Source organism: Hydra vulgaris, chromosome 13 (assembly GCF_038396675.1).
Source record: "Hydra vulgaris chromosome 13, alternate assembly HydraT2T_AEP".
Taxonomy (NCBI): domain Eukaryota; kingdom Metazoa; phylum Cnidaria; class Hydrozoa; order Anthoathecata; family Hydridae; genus Hydra; species Hydra vulgaris.
The window spans coordinates 16,212,379-16,229,765 of NC_088932.1; the positions used below are offsets into that span (position 1 = coordinate 16,212,379).

Consider the following 17,387-nt stretch of genomic DNA (forward strand, 5'->3'; position numbering starts at 1 on the left):
GATTATGACTCCTTTTTTTGTCTTGTTAGAGTAATACCACTCATCCACCTAATCATCGTCTTCTTTTTCAGCAAATACACCATATAAATACTAAAGTTATGTAAATATGTAAAGATATTGTATGCCAGCATCTAAATAAATAGCAAATATATGTATATATCCACATATGTATATATATATATATATATATATATATATATATATATATATATATATATATATATATATATATATATATATATATATATATATATATATATATATATATATATATATATATATATATATTAGGGTGTCCCAAAAAACAACATTTTTGAAAAATATATGCAGAGACCCCCTTAATGTGTTCTATCTAATACAAAAACACTAGGTTTAAAATGTTTTTGAATAAAAAATATTTTAAGGGGTCCCTCAAGACCCTCGAATATTTAATGGGTCCCTAATATTTTCAAAAAAAAAAATTTTCAAAAATATGTCAACCTGGTACTCCAATGAAGCGAAATTATATAAAAATTTTAAAAATAATATAGATTTCAAATATAGAATTGTTATTTTTGGTTTTATTACATGAAAAATTACGTTTTTTAACAAAAACCAAAAAATGGTTTTTTATGTATTTTTATGACAATTTTGATAAATAACTTAAAATTTTTCCAAATTAAATATCATTTTTGAAATTTTTATATAATTTTGCTTTATTTGAGTACCAGGTTGACATACTTTATAAAAACTTTTTTTTTGAAAATATTAGGGACCCATTAAATATTCAAGGGTCTTGAGGGACCCCTTAAAATATTTTTTATTCAAAAAAATTTTAAATCTAGTGTTTTTGTATTCGATAGAACACATTAAGGGGGTCTCTGCATATATTTTTCAAAAATGTTGTTTTATGGGACACCCTAATATATATATATATATATATATATATATATATATATATATATATATATATATATATATATATATATATATATATATATATACATATATATATATATATCCAAGCAGGTGTGGATACTTTTATTCCTTTTTGTTTGTTTGATGATTCAACTTTATACTCATATTTTGACAAAAAGTCTTGACTTTTTGTCTGATCTGTAACAGGTTGAGGCTTGCAGTGGCTTGTAGACTTCAACAAAACTCAGTTATTTACTGCAAACAACTATCCCAATATTGTCGACATTCCTATATACACAAATAACAACCCTCTCACTTTAAGACATGTTCCGAAAGCACAATGTTGTAAATGTAGTTGGACCTGCTGTATCTGCCAAGCTTGAGCTTTTCTCCTATTGTTATAAGATTGCGTTTCTTTTTTTTACCAAATACTATCATGGATGCTGCTCAAATGGGTGATCATCTCTGATTTAATCAACCAAAACTTATTCTCGCTTGGTTTGTCATTCAGCAAAGTTGCATTTTTTTACTGTATCTGTCTCTTCCTGCTATAAAAATTTTGAATATATAGTTTTTTTCTTTGCACAACAACAAAATCTTAAAACTCTCACCCGTCTTCATGTTTTCCTGACTCATACTCAACTACATATATATATATATAACCTTTCTTGCTCTTTAACCATATCCTGATGAATATATGTCAGTATTTAATAAATAGTAAGTGTATGCATAAATTTATTATATATAAAGTATTATTAATATTTTCTTAGCCTTGGCTATCAACCCCTGCTAAATCTTATAATTTTGCTGGAAACAGGTCCTGTAAAATGTCCTGTTTTTAACCGGGGCCTGGATCCAGGTCACTTACTATTATGAGTTATGAGTTATGTTTATCAGAGATAAAGAAATTAGTATATTTGTGTTTCATGTGTATATACACTTCTTCTTTCAGCATTATTTTACTTTTTATTTTAACTTTTTTGCAATATAATATATATATATATATATATATATATATATATATATATATATATATATATATATATATATATATATATATTTAATATATGAACATTAATAAATACGAATTCTCTCAATACTAATTTTTTTTATTTTATGTAAGAAATTTTTGCTAGATTATTGATACTAGCATCTTCAGCTTTAATACAAATTATTAATTAAATTAAATTACAAACAAACGGTAACGCCACTTTTTAATGGCTTCTTTAAAATTTGCTTTAATTGGGTTTCTCTAATATTACGTAGGTATAAAAAATATGGCGTCCAGAATTGCGTTTTTACATATTGACTATCATCTAAATTCATACCTCCATTTTTAGGTCCGCATTTGTTGAACTGAATTTCGATTGCCTCTCGAACTTTTCTTTCAAATTTTTTGGGTTCTACTTTTAACGTCTTTACTTGATCCTATTTTATACTACATGAACATTTAATTTTATGATGCCCAATTGCAGATTGTTCTAATTTTTCTTCAAAAACATTTATTTGGTGTTGTCTTGTTCTTGTTGCTATTTTCATTTTTGTTTCGCCGATGTATTTTTGTTCACACTCGCATTCTATTAGGTATACTCTGGGATGGCTATTTGATGGTAGTTTTGTTTTGTTGCGTGAAGTTAGCAAAGATTTAAGATTTGCACTAGATTTAAAGACTGCCCTGTAACCTGCTTTCCTAAAGATTTTTCGAAGTTTTGGTGATAATATTGGGATCCACGGTAGTGATATAGTTGGCATGGTTGCTTCGTTGTTAGATAAAATTATTTCATTATTTGAGTGTCGTTTTTTTATAACAATATTTGCAAGGTCTTGTAACTTTTTCTTTTCGTATCCATTTTCAGCAAACACATTTATTCCGAAATCGATTTCTTTATTTAAGAATTTTTCAGAGCAAATTGATAAAGCTCTATGAATAAATCCTTTAAATATTCCTTCTAAGATTTTTGGATTGTGGTTTGAATTGGCCTTAACCTGAATATTTGTTATTGCTTTTTTTCGATGTATGGTAAAATCATAATTGCCTCTTCGATTATTGGTTATTTGGATGTCTAAAAAATTTAATCTTTTGTTTTCATCTTCCAATTCAATTGTGTATTTGATGGCATGATGTTGACTGTTTAATATTTGTTGAAAATGGATGGCATTATCTTTATTTGTAAATCTTGCGTGGCTATCATCTACATACCTGAAAAACCATTTTATTTCTAACGATGGATTAGAATGAAGCGCAATGTCGATTGCTTTATTTTCAAAAAATTGCAGGAAACCTTCCGCAAGTTCTACCATGAGTGAAAGTCCTATTGGACCTGAATCTACAAGCTCGTGAATTTCTTCATTCCATAAAAAATAACATTTATATAAACACAGTTCTATTAGTGATTTTATTTCTGAAACGCTTAGTTTTGTTAGTTTATTTAAATTTGGGAAGTGCTCTAACATATCAAGAAGAATTTTTGTAGCCTCTCCCAGAGGAATTGATGGACATAAATTGACAATGTCATAAGATACCTGTATTTCATCGTTTGATATATTCCAAAGTTTAACTGTTTTTACAAAAGTTGATGAATTTTTTAACTTTGGTATGTTTTTATATAATATATAATATATTTACTAGATATTTACTATATATATTATATTTACTAGATATTGTGATATTCCATAACTTGGTGTCCCGATGGTTGAAACAACTAATCGATTAGGGCATGATTTTTCCGGTTCGTGCGCTTTAATTACACCATACATACATGGCGGTACTGGGTTGCTTGGGTAAAGACTTTCATTTTCTTTTTTGGTAAATCGCCCTTTTTTATTCAATTTTGATAGGTAAGTTCTAATTTTAGTAGCAAATGTAATAGTAGGGTCCTCTTTAATTATCTTTGTTTTGCCAATCTCTTGACGAATTTTGTCAATGGCTTTGTTGTGTTCTATTCTAACAAAGCTTGCACCTTTATCAAAAGAGTATATGTCAATGTTTTTGAAAATAAAGCAATCTTAAATCTTTGCTAACTACACGCAACAAAACAAAACTAACATCAAATAGACATCCCGGAGTTTACCTAATAGAATGCGAGTGTGAACAAAAATACATCGGCGAAACAAAAATGAAAATAGCAACAAGAACAAGACAACACCAAATAAATGTTTTTGAAGAAAAATTAGAACAATCTGCAATTGGGCATCATAAAATTAAATGTTCATGTAGTATAAAATAGGATCAAGTAAAGACGTTAAAAGTAGAACCCAAAAAATTTGAAAGATAAGTTTGAGAGGCAATCGAAATTCAGTTCAACAAATGCGGACCTAAAAAATGGAGGTATGAATTTAGATGATAGTCAATATGTAAAAACGCAATTCTGGACGCCATATTTTTTATACCTACGTAATATTAAAGAAGCCCAATTAAAGCGAAGTTTAAAGTAGCCATTAAAAAGTGACGTTACTGTTTGTTTGTAATTTAATTTAATTAATAATTTGTATTAAAGCTGAAGATGCTAGTATCAATAATCTAGCGAAAATTTCTTACATAAAATAAAAAAAATTAGTATTGAGAGAATTCGTATTTATTGATGATCATATATTAAATTTATTCAACTCTCATACAAGATGTCGTCTTTTAAAATATATATATATATATATATATATATATATATATATATATATATATATATATATATATATATATATATATATATGTTTATATATATATATATATTTGTATATATACATGTATATATACATAATATATATATATATATATTTATGTATATATATATATGTATATATATAAATATATATATATATATTTGTATGTATACATAGTTATATATATATAAATATATATATATATATAAATATATATATATATATGTATGTATACACACACACATTTAAATATATATATATATATGTGTATGCATATATGTATATATATATGTGTGTGTGTATACATACATTTAAAATATATATATATATATATATATATATATATATATATATATATATATATATATGTATATATATGTATATATATGTATATATATATATATTTGTATATATATATATAAATAAATATATATATTTGTATATATATATAAATATATATATATATATATATATATATATATATATATATATATATATATATGTATGTATGTATGTACACACACAAGGACTAATCAAAAGTTTTAGTTTGAAAAACAACGGCAGCAGCCAGTTAAATATCACCTTTTTAATTTTAATTTTGTCAATGCCTACTTGTTATTTATTTTAGTTCGATATCTAATAAAAAATGAGTGATAATTATTCAACTTATTTAATTTCATATAACACTGGATTTGGATTTTATTTCATACAACACTGGATGACACATGTCATATTCTATGTACTTTTGAAATACTATTAAAAGTTTAATTGTAGTTTGCTATTCACTCTAAATGTATATTTTTAAATAAAATAATGAAAAAGAAATACATTTTGTTTAGTAAAAGTTTTTTTTTATGATAGTTAAACTTAATATTAATTTTGAAAAATTAAATATTGAATTTAGAGTTTTTAGAGATTTATTTTTATTTTAATAAAAAATAAAAATAAATAATACAAAAATTATTTTTTGAATAATTTTTCTCCTGTGTTAAACATTTTAAGAGAACACAAAAAAATATTTAAAAAAAGACTGAAATATGTCCAATATAGTTTTTATTAAGTGAAAGCAAAAATCTTTAATGATTTATCCAAAACTGTAAAAGCTACAAATAGTTCAAAATAATTTTTAAAAAGTGGTAAAGCTAGTTTTTTCTCAAGAATTTGACTTAATTTGCTGTTTTGTTATTGGTGTATTTTTGTTAGGATGCTTATGAAAAACAGTTTTTGATAAATATAATCATTGTTTTATATACTTTTCTTGTATGATAACTGATAAACTTTTCTTGTATGATAACTGATAAACTTTTCTTGTATGATAACTGATAAACTTAGTTTGTGTAATACTTATTTGTAATGATAATTGTTATGATATATTGCAGTCCAAACAAGTCCACTTTGAATACTCATAACCAGTTTTTTTTTTTTTTTTTTGCATTTGGGAACAAGTTTAGGTAATCAAATTTATGTTCTTTGAAATTAAAATTTTAAAACTTTTTTTTTAAATTTTTGAAAAGATTAGGTATTATTAGAAGTTTTTTTTTTTTAATTTTTTTTGTTTGTTCTTATATTTTTATTTATTTTTTTTTTTTTTTAAAGTATTACTAATATAGAGTTTGTTTTTTTTCTGCAGATGAGGTTCCAAAAGAATTAAACTGTAAGTTTTTTTTATTGTTTCTTTATTAGCCTAAATTTTTATTTATTTTTTATTTGATTATTTAAATTATTAATATTATTATTTATTATCATTATTTAAATAACTGTTCATCAAATTCTTATATTTATTTAATTTATATTAGTGTTTTTTCAAAAGATTTGCATGTTTTAACAAATTTAGACGATTTAGTAACTTGAAATCATTTTAAAATTACAAAAATGTTTTCAAATTACAAGTATAAAATTTATTTTGTTTTGAATCTACATTTAACACATAAGACAATAAAAATCCTCTGTAAATTTTAATCATTGTGAAAGTTGTAACTATTCTGTAAATTGTAAACATTGATTTTTTTTGTCCTGTAAAGTTTAATATTTTATTAAGTTGTTGATTCTTAGATTTATTTTTGATAAATTGTTTAAAAATATTTTTTATTTAAAAAATAATATTGCTCATTTTTTTAATAATAAATTGCTAACAAAAATAATGTTGACATGTTATTTTGTTATTCAATTATTTTTCTCAGTTTCTCCTGATTATCAAGATATACAGAGTTTATTCATGCAGTGTTTTTTTGAATCACAGGCAACTATTACAGACGACATTAAAGCATCTATTGATGAAAGAAAGTGGAGAATTTTGATAAATGATGCAAAAACTTCTTATGAGGTTTTATGTGAAAAATATTTTGTAAATAATCTCATTAAGTCAGGAGGGAAGTTGACAACTTTAGTTATTGAGAAAAATAAATTAACTCAAGCAGAAAAAGATCTTGTTAAACAATGTTCAAGCATCGTAAGAGATTACCGTAGAAAGGGGCGTTATCGTTTATTTATTGATCGAGTCATAAAACGATGGACGGGAAACAAATAAAATTGTTTTTGTCGGCAATTGTATATATATACATATTATATGTGTGTGTGCGTGCGTGTTATATATATATATATATATATATATATATATATATATATATATATATATATATATATATATATATATATTATAAATATATATATTATAAATATATATATATATATAAATATATATATGTACAGTATATATACAGTATATATATAGTATATATATAGTATATATATATAGTACATACATATATATATATGTACAGTATATGTACAGTATATGTACAGTGTATGTGCAGTATATGTGCAGTATATATACAGTATATGTACAATATATGTGCAGTATATGTGCAGTATATATACAGTATATATACAGTATATATACAGTATATATACAGTATATATACAGTATATATACAGTATATATACAGTATATATATATAGTATATATATAGTATATATATATACTATATATATACTATATATATACTAAATATACTGAGACCGTAATAAAAAATAAACATATACACCTCATGTTTAGTCACTAATAAATTGGTTTTCTATGTGAATATCAGTAATTGGGATTATCATTGAATAGAAATATTTAATTAAAGGACATTTTTTTCAAAAAAGAGCCGGTTTTGATCCAGCCACTGCACATTTTAACAAAATTTTAATAGTTTTGTGATTAATTTCGTTGGAACCCATGGTTATTTAAAGTCCACTGCGATTTCACACGCTTTTCAGTTATTTACGCCATCTATGCGCAATTTTAGAAAACACTCTCCCCCCTTTTTTTAGTAGGATAGCCCGCTAATGTTTTCAAAAAGCTAAATATATTTCGAAATAATTTTTGCCATGCATTAAATTTCTAATAAAATGCAATAACGTTACTAATTATTAGTGGTCATAAAAATTGAAGAAATACATGCATTACATGTCATATAAGTTTTAGCTACCTGGGTTTTATAGTAGAAGAAACAAAACACTGAAAAAATTTTTAATGAGAAATTTATTATGGTTCTTGCAATATGATGTTTCATTATAAAGTTTCAATATAATATATGGCACATTCAGCGGGCAGGTGTTATTAAATAAATTTATGGTGTACATAAAATTTCTGCTCGACATGTATAGGCCACAAATACATGTGTTACCAACATTTAAAAGATTAAATTTACTTATATAATAATTAGCAAGACAAAAATTATACAGCTTTCTTTTTTTTATATGCACCTTAAAAAACACATTAAAAAGGCAAGTCCATGTCTTAATAAAAAATTCTTTACAATAAAAAAGTTTGCGTTTGCGTGACTGCAGTCTGCTTGTTTTTTTTTTTTACTTTTCGATCGTTTTCCGTCGCAAAAAGTCTGTAAATGTTTAGTTAAATAATATTTCATAAATATTTTCTGCTTTTTCTATTACTTACATGATAAATCACGAAGAATTTGCAACTTCCAGAGGATAAAAGCATTAAAAACGAAAGAATTTTCAATATCAGCTGTTGTGATCACGTGGTATGATAAATGCTTTCCTATTGGCTGAAAAAATAAACTAGTTTTGAAGCAGCTCACAGTGGGCGGAATTTCAAAAAACCTGGCCAAAAGTCAAAAAATGATTATAATTAATGGAAAATTTCTGTAAAGCATTTTTTTGAATCCCCAACTTTGAATTTGACTTAAGTGTACCAAAATTCAATAATGGTAGATCCAAAATGGCGGTGTTTTAAAAACATTAATCATTAGAAATGCCTTTGGGCTTTCGTGTTTAACCAATTAGTTCTAATTCGACATTTAAGTTCAATAGACTAATGTATTATTTACATGACATATATAAACATTATATATAATACCGATATATAATGTATTATGACTGTATTATTATGCCGCAATGTTAAAAAAAATAAATTGAAAAATTCATTATTTATTATACTTATTTATTTGTTCAAGGAAAACTTTTATTTGCATCATTTATCATAATTGTTTCATTTATATTACTTTAAAATAAATCACCACTGTCATCTGAATCATTTATTGTTGAAATATTGTTGATAAACTCAATCACAGACGAATGAGTTTCAGAGTTTTCGTTAATCTGCGGAGGTAATAACATTTGTAAAGCTTGAGAAGACAAAGATCTGCTAACTTTTGCATGAGATTTTAAAAGTGAAGATATTGCAGGATCTGACGAACCAGAAGTCTGCATAAAACGTCATGCATTGTATTTTTTCTGGAATTTTTCCTGGAGAAATCTTCGCGATATTTTTTTAAGTCTTTGTTTCTCGATTCCTGTGCATCCCCAGATAGTTGTCTTATGGGTAGCATTGCTGTTTTTGTTATTAAGGCTCCATGAATAAGTACTTTGTGTACTGTTGTAGGCATGTTGTACTTTTCAACAAAAAGTAGTGCAGTTTCGGTAGAATAGTTATCGAGTTTGTCTGCGTCTATTGGAAAGCCACTAGATAATACCTGTAAAATTACATGAAACCGATTTATTAGTTCTAAATCCACTCCTAGAATATCAGCAGACACTTGTGAGTTTTTAAAAAATCTTCGAGCTGTATTTCCGTCATTTGTATTACCGCATCCTGGTTTCGGTCGATCAACTATTAACCCTAGCTGCAACTTAAAAGCATTCTGGATTAACAATTTTTGTTGTAATATTATACTTTTTTCAATGTCAGAACGTGCTTGCCATTTTTTCATTCCAAGTTTATACCCAAGATGCAAAAAACATTCAAAAAAGCGAATCCATGCGTGCAACGTTGATAAACCGTATTCCAATTTTGATTCGTCAACTTTTATTTCTTTAACGAAATTGATATTATTAAATTGACTCGAAGTAGCAGAACACAAATAACACCGCATTGTTGATTTCGTCAATGTTATTGCATTGCAAACTTTTCCGTCAATCATTGTCATAACCAATTTATAATGTATTTTAATTTCTATTTCATGTTGAACAATGATGAGAGGAACCAGTGATTTAATTTTATCTTCAGTATAGTCTTTTTCATTAATGCTTGTATGGACATTTTCGTGAAGAAATTGAAGTCCGATAGGTCGGCAAAATCGAGTAGATGAGGGTGTCCTATTTTTCTATAGAACAATATCTTGACCTAAAGCTGAATTTGTACACAAAAGTTGTAATGGTACAAGTGAAGTCAGAAAAACATTTGCATCTGAGTTTCTTCCATCGGCAAATCTCTGTTTATATTTGCTATGACCGGAACTGCCATCAAACCCCCACTTAAGAATTAAAATAAAATTTGATAAAATATTTACATTCAAGGAGTCAATTACATTTTGTTGAGTTTTTATAATTCTTAAACAAGTGTGATTTAATAAAGATTGCAGTTTTACTTCGGCGCTTATTTCAGTTACCGTTATATCTTCAGGGTAACACATTTTCTTGGCTTCTTTAAGTTTTTCGTAAGATGGTAAAAAAGAAGAGCTATTCGCAATTGCAGCACTTCTTATAATATTGATGTTTAGAAAGCTTTGCTTCCATTAGTATAGAAAGAGCTGTTTCAGCACATAGTTCAGATGTTTGTGAAATTTGGGACAATTTAAGGCTCTCTATATAGTTTGTGACTCGGTGTTGAATTGTGGAAGGTAAATCTTTAACTGTAACTCCGGCATTGCATGCTCCTGAAGCCCGAAGACTCATCTGAGAAGCAAATGCTAACTCGGATGAACTAAATGTCGAACGCATTTCCTCTGTTTTTCGCCGTTTCGTTCGTTCACTAGCTTAATCAAAATTCAAAGGTGGTCGACCCATTGCACTATGGCTTTTTCTCTCTTTATTTCGTGCTTAAACAATCTGAAATTATTTAAATGTTTAGTAAATATAAAAAAGTTTAAAACTTTAATAGAGATAAGCATTAAATAACTTACACAAATATTTGTTGAGGCTTTTAACCAAGTGTCATGTGTCTTCAAAAATATTTTTTTTGATCGGTTACTACTTTTCCATTTTATTTTTAACTTTGTCAATACATTTTTTAGTTTCTTTTTATCATCTGTTGAAAATTGGAAACAAATTTTTTTTCTTAGACACAACTGTGTCTAAGAAAAAAAAATTGCAAAATATTAAGCTGGTCACCTAGATCTGAAGATAACTCGTTTTTTAAAATTTCAAAAATTTTAATTCGAGGAATTTGCAAATGATCTTTTTGTGAACCTTAGATATTAATTGAAAATATAATAATTGAAAAATCATAAAAAAATTATAACTTTACTAAACTAATTAAAAATAAAGTAAAAAGTAATCGATAATATATTATATTATATAAATTCGATATATAAGAGAAAGGTAAAATATACTGTTAATCATATGATTGTATATAGATATAGTTATTATGTTTTTTGAGAAACTGATTTTGTAAAATTCAATAAAACTATACAAAAATCGTCGTAGCTGAGGTAAAAAAGACGTCGTAACCGAGGGGGTTTGTCTCCCCCCCCCCCCCTACACTCTAACTTTGTCAAAATCTCATTCATGTGTGCTACTAATTTTTTTGTAGTTTTATTGCACTTAACAAAATCAGTTTCTCAAGAAACATATTAACTATATCTATATACAATTTGACTGATTTTGTAAAGAAAGCAAAACACCGCCATTTTGTTTACTAAAAAACACGACTAGCACTAAACAATATAAGTTAATAAAGTAATAGGCAAAAATAGGTGCCTTTTCTTTTAATCAATCTTTAGAATACACTTTTATGAACAACATCCAAATTATAACTAAGCGGAATCTCGCGGGTTCACTACTTTTTCAATGCTTGAAAAATAGGTTAAAGAAAATAAATAAACTTTATTCTGTACTTTTTTGTTCGCACTTTTCGCATAAAATTTAGAGAAATAATATAAAACTTTTTACTAAAATATTATATAAATACCTTGAATAGTATCGTCCATAGTTAGTTTTTTAGTAACGATAAATAACTTTTTTGTAAACGATACTTATTTGACCACATTTTTTTTTTGTTTTTAAAATGTCTATTAAGTGTTTTTAATAACAGATGTTTAACTGCGTAGATTTAGGTAACTTTAAAATTTATACAATTTTTTCTTATACAATTAAATGCAACAGGGCTTTGTTTATGTAGTTTCAAAATAATAAAATCACAATAGTGATTTTTTTTTTGACTTTTGGCCAGCTTTTTTGAAAATTAGCCCACTGTGCAGCTGCGCAAACAAAAAGAGTCGGTTTTGCACCATTTGCTGAATTTTACATAGTAAAAACTCGAGGATTAAACTGGTTTTGCACAATTTTTTTATTTTTCAATATAGTGCGAGCCATTACGAGACATTTGGCGCGCTTCATTCAAAATCGAAAAAAATGTCAACGGGCCGGTTTTGTAGCTGAGGGTCTCATATATATATATATATATATATATATATATATATATATATATATATATATATATATATATATATATATATATATATATATATATATATATATATATATATATATATATATATATATATATATATATATATATATATATATATATATATATATATATATATATATATATATATATATATATATATATATAATATATATATATATATATATATATATATATATATATATACAGTAGAGTAGGGCATAAGACACCAAAGTCATTAAAAAAAATACCATAATAACTTTTCTGGTTCTTTTTGATATGCGTAATAAAAAAATGAAATTTTTTTTATGGACACCCCTATGGTTGGTCCCAGCAGTCCGAAAATTAAAAAATTTATAATTTTTGTAAATAATAAGGGGGGCAGGGTCACTTACAAATATTTTCAAAATAACTTAAGAGTTATTTTTGTAGCCTGATATATCTATTTTTAGATTATGTTTTGTTTTATTGCAAAAGATGATGGAAATGGTCAGCCCTACCCATTTAAATACATGATGTTTATATTTGAGAGGTAGGGGGAGGCGTATATATTTTTTTTCCTACGTATTTTAAATAAAAAATATTTTTACATTTGCATTTATTTTTTAAAAAAAGATTATTTTAAAGTTTTCAACCAAGATTTTTTTTCTGTTGACTGAAATTTTAGCCGATGATCTGCAACAACTAATAAATTAGCTTGGCTATCTTCTTCGTTTCTGAAAGTTTCAATGAAGTCTTGACTATCATTTACAACAAGAAGACCAGTGACATATTTTTTAAATCTAATGTAACCCGAAAATTTTTCCCTGTTTGATGAACTGATTTTAAGCCATTCCGTCTCATGTAATGTCATTTTTAATAAATCAAATAAAAACCAGCTTTCAGGACCAATAAAATCTTCAATATTTTTAGTAATTTTTTTTTCATTGTCAGTAAAAATTTCGGAATTCAGTTTCCCCATCTTATAACTGGTGGGCTTCGCTGTTTGAGCTAATTTAAGAGCTAATTTTTGTAGCTGATCTAACGGGAAACATTTATCAACAAGACACATAACCACAAATCTTTCATTTAAATACCAATTGTGCTTTTTAAGTGATTTCAGTACGGCTTCTGCTGGTTTAAAACTGAATTCAGAATATTGTATCATTTCATTAATAGCTTTTAGATCTAAAGAAGGTGCTATGACAGGGATAGGAGCTTTAATAAACCATGGAACATAAAGTAGTGCTGTAAATGAAGCAATTTCATAAATCAGCTTTCCCTCTTGCAATGATATTATGTTAGGACATAAGTTACTAAATTGTGGCTGAAGAAGATCATATGTTAAATAATAAACTCCTTGTGCCATAAACCTGGCATGATGCGAAGCCATTGAAAATCTAAATTGAAATTTTGTTACTTTGCCACCTAACCAAAGAACTGCTAACTGTATAAAATACTGGTAGTCATTTCTTGGAAATATATCATTATCTAGACAATTTTGAAGGAATGTTAATGATTCAGATGCCTAAATTTCAAAAAACTTTATTATTAAAACTTATAATTAAACACATTAATCTAAATAGGACAATTAAACCAACCTGCTTTTCCAAAGAAGATATAATTTTTTTTCTCAGTCAAACCTCTTTTGGTTATCATAATTTATCTTCTTTTCAAAAATCGATTTCCAATTACCCTTCAGCCTATCAAATAACTCAGTCTTTGATCCACTTGTTTTACCACCAGTAAGAACATTTGAAAAGTGCTAAAATATATTTATTTCAAATCATTTAAATAAATTTTATTAATAAAGCATTTAATTCATCAAGAAATATTAATAATTAAATATATAAATAAATATGAAAATATTATATGATTTTTTCAATATTTACCTTTATATGTAATTCATAAACGTGATGAAGACAAGCCATCCAAATAAAAGCTTTTACTCTCCACTGCTCAATTAGAGTACAGACTCCTTTTAGCCAACCAGTATTTGTAACTGTGGTGTCAAAGGACAGACAATCAACATAGTCAAATAGCTCCCAGTCTTGTAAAGTTTTTTTTGATTGCTTTCCCAAGAGACTCAGCAGTGCCATCTTTCACAATTAAAATACCCAAAAGTTGGGATTCTAAGAGATGTGGTGAACTGATTAGTACAGCTACTCTTTCAACTTTTTCTTTACCAAGTTCTTTCATTTCTAACATACTTTTTGAGTCAAAATGCACAGTAAGACTTTTACCCTTAGCCAATGTAATAAAGTTGTCTCTAATATTACAGGCATTTTTTCTTATACTTAATTTTTTCTGCCTCAAAATATTTTGTTTAGAAATAGAAAAATCATCTGTCGTTCCAGAACTATTATTTATAAGAGAAACAAGAGTTGCACTCAGTGCAGTCGAACTTATTCCATATAGTGATGTTGTTGGAGCTAAATCTTTTCCAATATTATTTGGAACAATAAGAGGAACAACATTAGATTTTCTAATTTTTCTAGAAGGCTGTAGATACTCTTCATCTTGGTTATCATCTAAAGTATTTAAAATTTTTGTTGTGTTTTCATGTTTCTCAGTAACCAACTCTTTCTGTTTTTTTACGGACTCCTTTGTTCTTAGATTTTTTATTTTCATTTCTCTTTTTGTTTTTTTTGTTTTACAAATTTTTGTGAAATTTTATCTTTACCCATCATTTTCTGAACACGCGCTCCTTTCTGGTCGTTAAGAAAATCTACATCTTCTCTTCTAGTTTTTATATCTTTAGTTTTATCTTTCATAATAATACCTTCACAATTCTTTAGATTTACATCAAATACCTCCTTTAGCATTCTTGAAAACTGTTCTCTTTTTAAAACTAAATTTGTACTTAAACGGTTCCTGTGTTTGTTTAAATCTTTTCTCTTCTTTATTAAGTCAACAATCTTGTCTCTAAAACAAATGTTGAAGAATGCATTAAAATTAATGCAATTTATTATAAATATATAAAACTGTATGACTTTATAATAGCTACTTATATAACATAAATTTGAAATTGGATTAAACTAAAAATTAAAATTATTTCAAGTTTATAAAAACCTGATATGCTTGTGAGTATTAAAAAAAGGAATTCCTGCTTCTTGCCATATTTTCTTCGCCTCATAAACAACGCATGGTAAACATTTTTGGAGACAACCGCCTAGAGAGATCACCAAGACGACATGAAGCTATACTAACTGAGAAAATGTTTGAAAAATCAGCTCTTAGCATAAGATCTCTGTAATGGTAATATTGCAATACAGTTTTTTTAGTTGGCAATTGTGTATTAGATATTGTTCCAATTCTTTTTCCAACAAGAAAAACTTCACGGTGAGATATTTTTTCAAAACTTTTGCTTGTTTGTATTATTTTTATTTGTACTAAGATAAAAATTTTAAAAATTACCGATTTTTTTAACTTAACCCTTCCCCCCTACCTCCCAAATATGAACATCATGAATTTAAATGGGTAGGGCTGACTATTTCCATCATCTTTTGCAATAAAACAAAATATAATCTAAAAATAGATATATCAGGTTACAAAAATAACCCTTAAAATATCTTGAAAGTATTTGTAAGTGACTCTGCCCCCCTTATTATTCACAAAAGTTGTAAATTTTCTAATTTTCGGACTGCTGGGACCAATCATAGGGGTGCCCATAAAAAAAATTACATTTTTTTAATACACATATCAAAAGGAACCAAAAAAATTATTATGGTATTTTTTTTAATAACTTTGGTGTTTTATGCCCCACCCTAATATACAGTATATATATATATATATATATATATATATATATATATATATATATATATATATATATATATATATATATATATATATATATATATATATATATATATATATATATATACAGTGGCGGAACTACTGGACGCAGGACCCTGCGTTGCGGGGGGGGGTCTACCAGCTATAGGGGACCCTCATATAAAAAAAAATTATACTCTCAATAATATTTATACTATAAAACTCTTTTCCGCAGGTATAGTGGGCCCTAAAATATAAAACTTGGATAAAAAAAATGTCACCCATCGTATTAAAATATATTGTTCAAAAATTTATTTTTGTATTGGAGTGCGTAGTTTACATTTAAACGAAAAGTTGTAACCTTTTTAAAATTGCATACGCAATTGAGAAATAAAGTACGATTATCAGCTGCGAACTGCCAGATGTTATTGTATAGTTAATTTTTATACCGTTATGTAAAACCGTCGGTAAAAGTAATAATTTGTTGCGTATAAATTTTTTTTAAACTGTAAGAAGTTCTTCAATTTATGAGTTCTTAGTTGCATATTCAATATTTTTAAAATATAAACAATATTATTTGTTATGTCGTTGCTTATCTAGGATAATGATTCTATAATCCTTGTTTCATATACAAATTAACTTTTAAATGTATGTTCTCATTTTCAATTTTATATTAAATCTTCCGTTGTATTAAGTTAACTTTTCATTTCTTATTTTATCTGAATCTCCAATTTATTTAATCGTGTTACGAATAATAAAGTATTGTTGCACGAGAGTTTATTACTTCACTGATATATTTAATAAAAGGTAATTAATAAATTTGTAATAATTAAAAATTTTACAACAGGTACTGAATTTATAAATTTGTAATAATTTAGATTTTGACTCATAATAATGGAAAAGAAATTAAGTAGTACAAGCGGTGCAGCAAAAAGAAGAAAGTTAAAAGAAACAAAAGCTACTTTAGCTAAATTGCCGAAGCTAACAACGTTTTTGAAACCAATCGAAAAGCGAGCGGAAACGGAAGTGGAAAGTCAAAACTCTGCAGAAGTGGTATGTATAAATCAGTCAGTAGAACATGATGATATCGAAGAAAACATTGCTACTGGTAATAAAAATGTGAACGAAGAAGATGTGAATAGGTCTCCAAGAAACCACCGAA

The 17,387-nt window shown here is 26.2% G+C and overlaps 1 protein-coding gene across 6 annotated transcripts in view; it reads left to right on the forward strand.

Annotated features, from left to right (window-relative positions):
* Nucleotides 1-7,145, forward strand: part of LOC136089276 (NACHT, LRR and PYD domains-containing protein 9B-like) — a 29,391-nt gene extending 22,246 nt beyond the window's left edge. For 2 of the 6 annotated variants that reach the window (XM_065815145.1, XM_065815146.1), the window contains exons 5-6: nucleotides 6,185-6,208; nucleotides 6,735-7,145. In XM_065815145.1, coding sequence (XP_065671217.1) covers nucleotides 6,185-6,208; nucleotides 6,735-7,081 — 371 coding nt within the window. In that variant the 3' untranslated portion in view covers nucleotides 7,082-7,145. Of the gene's footprint in view, nucleotides 1-3,555; nucleotides 4,461-6,184; nucleotides 6,209-6,734 lie in introns of those variants that run through there. The other 4 variants (XM_065815148.1, XM_065815150.1, XM_065815147.1 and 1 more) reach the window with 3 other exon arrangements.
* The last annotated feature ends 10,242 nt before the right edge of the window (nucleotides 7,146-17,387 follow it).